The 4381-nt window shown below is 43.2% G+C and overlaps 1 protein-coding gene across 1 annotated transcript in view; it reads left to right on the top strand.

Annotated features, from left to right (window-relative positions):
• Positions 1-4381, top strand: part of DLEC1 (DLEC1 cilia and flagella associated protein) — a 68127-nt gene that overhangs the window by 10030 nt on the left and 53716 nt on the right. Inside the window, exon 6 of the mRNA XM_004377397.1 lies at positions 718-796. Within this exon, the coding sequence (XP_004377454.1) occupies positions 718-796 (79 nt within the window). The remainder of the gene's footprint in view (positions 1-717; positions 797-4381) is intronic.

Genomic DNA, 4381 nt, shown 5'->3' with positions numbered 1-4381 from the left:
AAAAAAAAAAAAAAAAAAAGAATGGAGCAGGGCCACCTACAGATGCCTTTGGACACCCCCACGTTCGCTGTCCTGAGTTTGTGCTTTTCTGACCTGCTAGGGCCTCAGAAAGTAGTGGTTGGTATTGACCCTTTGCTTATGGCCACCTACTCTGTTCAGGTGGGAGGACTCTCTGTAGCCACGTGCCCCTTCCATTGCGCTCGTGTGTCTTGGATAATAAAAATGTTTACAGTTTGATTAATGAAAAATAACTAGTATATACTGTGAGTTTTTTGTTTAATACAGTGCCTTTGGCTATGTTTTAGTAATTGTCTTAATGAAGGGAATGAGTTGTTTCATGGATTCGTAATTTTAATGGACTTAAGACTATGAACATTTCTTTATTAGACTAATCATACATGTTTATTAAGAAAAGTTAGAAAACACTGATGTCCCAAAAAAACGATGACTCTGTATTAAAAGCCCAGTTAACATGTTGGTGTTTAAACTTCCAGAGTTTTCCCCATGCATATTGAAAATGAAATGTGTAACTACATGTGTCTGCAGAAAGACTGGATTGTGCTGCCATATAATTTCATAACCTGATTAAAGAAATCAGCACATTGTGAATATCGCTGAAGGCTTGGATATGGCTGTTTTTGCCACATTCAGCCGCTGTGTGGTGTTTCGTCGTGTGGATAAAACTCACAGCCTGTTTCCTCCTCCTTCCTCCCGCAGTTGTGCCGACACACCGGTGTTCCTAGCTAAGCCATCAATTGCGTTTTTCACAGATTACGAAGTTGGACCAGTTTATGAGGTAGATGTCTTGTTTTTTCATTTTTTTCAAAGTATTTCTCGTGGAATGTATTAAGCACATGCAAATCTAGGGGAAAGTCTGTAATGAACTCCTATCTGCCCAGCTCCGGGCTTCAGCAGGTGTCTGCTTTCCGCAGGTCTTGTTTCACCTGCTGCGCATCCCCGGTAACTTCTGTGCAGTGTGTCTGCGTGCACGTGTGTATACTGGGATATTTTAAGGAAAACCCGAGACATCTTACTCTTTAGTTAATACTTCAGTGAGTATCTCTGGCAGATAAGGACTAACCATGACAACAACAACAAAACGAAACCGTAACACCATTATCACACCCAGCGATGGTGACTGTGATTCCTTCATGTCAGCTATGACCCAGACCGTGTCTGATTTCCTGCATTTGTTAAGAATGGCTGGCATAAAAAGACGAGCATATGAACGGAAATCCTAGAAATCATATCATTCTTCAGTTAATACTTCAGTAGATATCTCTGACAGATAAGGCCTTAAAAAAAACATATCGTTATCACACTCAGCAGTATTAACACTATGAACCAATACCCAGTTCCTGTCCGATTTCCCCCGTTTGTTTAAAAAAAAGTCAATTTACAGTTGGTTTCTTTGATTCAGAATCCAAACAAAGTCTAGACATTGCATTTGATTAAAATATCTCTTAAGTCTCCTTAAGTTGATAGTAATTCCTTCCCCACCCTGCTTTTTTAAAATGTCATTTATTTATTAAAGAAACCGCAGTTTCTGACGTCCTGGATTTGGCCAGTTGCCTGTGTGGTGACATTAAATATATTCCTCTGTCCCCTGTGTTTCCTGTAAACTTAGAGTTTGATGTAGACGTTTGATTAGATTCAGGTTCAGTTGTTTTCTTTTTTCCTTTTTGTTTGGCAAGAATATTTCCTTGTGGTCCTGTGCGTTTCTTGCTGCATTCTACCAAGAGGAGCATTATATCTGGTTTCCCCATTTTCAGTGATGATAATACTGATGAGTGACTTCAAGTGTTGGGAGCCTGTGGGGCAATGGATCGTTTTTATATGACCTTTCTACCCATGGACTTGTAAGTCCCACCCAAGTGATTGGTGGGACTGTACAAATAAGGTAATTGTGGCCCACAAAGGGGATTGGATAGCTTGCTAATAATGCAAATAAAGTTCATGGTACCCATGTGGGGGGGTGGGACCATGCAAATAAGGTCTGTGGAACTCGAACAAAGGAATTGGTCAGTTTTGCCGTCCCGTTAGGCTTAAAATGAGCCATCCCGGAGGTGGAAAGAAGAGGATCTCACCACTGCCAAGAAAGAAGTGCCAGGAGTGGGGTGCGTCCTTTGGACCTGGGATCCCTGTGCTGAGAAGCTCCTGGAACCAGAAGACTGAGAGAGAGACAGAGAGCTGTAACACCGAAGACCGCGAGAAGCAACAGCCGAGAAACAGTGGTAGCAGAACCAAAAGATGAGCAGGAGACAAAAGACCGGCCCACGGAGCGAGAAAGCTGAGCCCTTTTGGGCAGGAGGCTTGCTGGCAGAGCAGGGTGCCTCTGGACACTTGGTGGAGCTAGGTTGCTGACCACGGAGCTCGATCTGAACACCTTCAGGCTGAGGCTTACTGGTGGAGTAGGGTGCCTTGGGGCACTTATCAGCAGAGCTCAAAGAGCTTTGTAACACTTGCCCAAGCAGGGCAGAGGTTGAGGAGCCGGAGAGAGGCCTGCCTGTGGGCACAGCTGAGAAGAAGCTGTCCTGATGGAAGAACTGTATCCTGAGCGTTCCTGAACCTGAATTGTAACCTGTTATTTCCCTAATAAACCCCATAATTGTGAGTATTGTCTGTGAGATCTGTGTGGCCACTGCAATGAATTATCAAACCCAGCAGAGAAGTAGACAGTGCTGTGGAAAGGACAGTTGGTGTCAGGACTGGTGAAGATGGCCAAGGGAGGAGGCGTATCTGACCTCTGCCTCATAGGAATCAGCTTTAGGCTGTTGATCTTGATTCTCCTTCCCCATTGTGAAGTTAGAGGAGGTCAGACACCTCTGCCATGCCATTTTTACAGAGCCTGATTCATCCTTTATAAAGTTCTTATCAACCTTTCACATAATAGTTTTAGCAATCTTAGATGATTGTTGCCTAGATCTCTTTCTTTCATTAAGGGTTACAAAATGGTGATTTCTAATTCTGTTCTTCCTTCTGCATTTATTAGCTATGATTTTCTATTAAAATAACTAGCTCTACTCTTATCCCCTCTTCCTTGTGCTCTCTTTGCCCCTGTAGGTAACTATTTCTATTAGTTTGGGCTCTTCCATTGTTTCTTGGAATCATAAGCGAGTACGTATATATACTTGAACACCCTCTTGTTCTTCCTGTCCGGTGCGCTTGTGTTCTCACCTAAAGGCATACCCAGTAATCCTTTCAGAGCGGTATGTAGAGATTTTCCTCATTCTTTTCCCCGTCTTCCTTCTTACGCCACCATCTTGGAGAATCAAGTCAAGATCAGGCTTGCTGTTGTTGTTAGGTGCCATTGAGGCGGTTCTGACTCATAGCGAAGCTATGTACCACAGAATGGAACGCTGCCCAGTCCTGAGCCATCCTCCCAGTCGTTGTTATGCTTGAGTCCATTGTTGACAGCCACCGTGTCAGTCCATCTCATTGAGAGTCTTCTTCACTTTCACTTACTCTCTGCTTTATCAAGCATTATGTCCTTCTCTAGGGACTGGCTCCCTCCTGATAACATGTCATGTACATGAGATGAAGTCTCGCATTCCTTGCTTCTAAGGAGCATTCTGGCTGTACTTCTAAGACAGATTTGTTTGCTCTTCTGGCAGTCCATGGTATAGTCAATATTCTTTGCCAACACCATAATTCAGAGGCACGGATTCTTCTGTGGTCTTCCCCATTCATTGTCCAGCTTTTGCATGCATATGATGCGATTGAAAATACCATGGCTTGGGTCAGGCGCACCTTAGTCTTCAAGGTGACGTCTTTGCTTTTCAACATGCTAAAGAGGTTCCCTGCAGTGTGTCTGCTGCAATGTGTCCAATGCAGTGTGCCTTTTGATTTCTTAACTGCTGCTTCCAAGGATGTTGATTGTGGATCCAAGTAAAATGAAATCCTTGACAACTTCAGTATTTTCTCCATTTATCATGATGTTGCATATTAGTCCAGTCATGAGGATTTTTGTCTTCTTCGTGTTGAGGTGTAATCCATGCTGAAGGCTGTGGTCTTTGATCTTCATCAGTAAGTGCTTCAAGTCCTCTTCGCTTTCAGCAAGCAAGGTTGTGTCATCTGCGTGTCACAGGCTGTTAATGAGTCTTCCTCTAATCCTGAAGCCACGTTCTTCTTCATATAGTCCAGTTTCTCGAATTATTTGCTTGTCATACAGATTGAGTAAGTATGGTGAAAGTATACAACCCTGACACACACTTCTCCTGATTTTAAACCACGCAGTATCCCCTTGTTCTGTCCAAACAGCTGCCTCCTGGTCTATGTATGGGTTCCTCATGAGCACAATTAAGTGTTCTGGAATTCCCATTCTTTGCAATGTTATCCATAATTTGTTACGATCCACACAGTCAAATGCCTTTGCATAGTC

This window comes from Trichechus manatus, unplaced genomic scaffold (assembly GCF_000243295.1).
Source record: "Trichechus manatus latirostris isolate Lorelei unplaced genomic scaffold, TriManLat1.0 scaffold00049, whole genome shotgun sequence".
NCBI lineage: Eukaryota > Metazoa > Chordata > Mammalia > Sirenia > Trichechidae > Trichechus > Trichechus manatus.
This window is presented reverse-complemented; position numbering and strand designations above follow the sequence as displayed.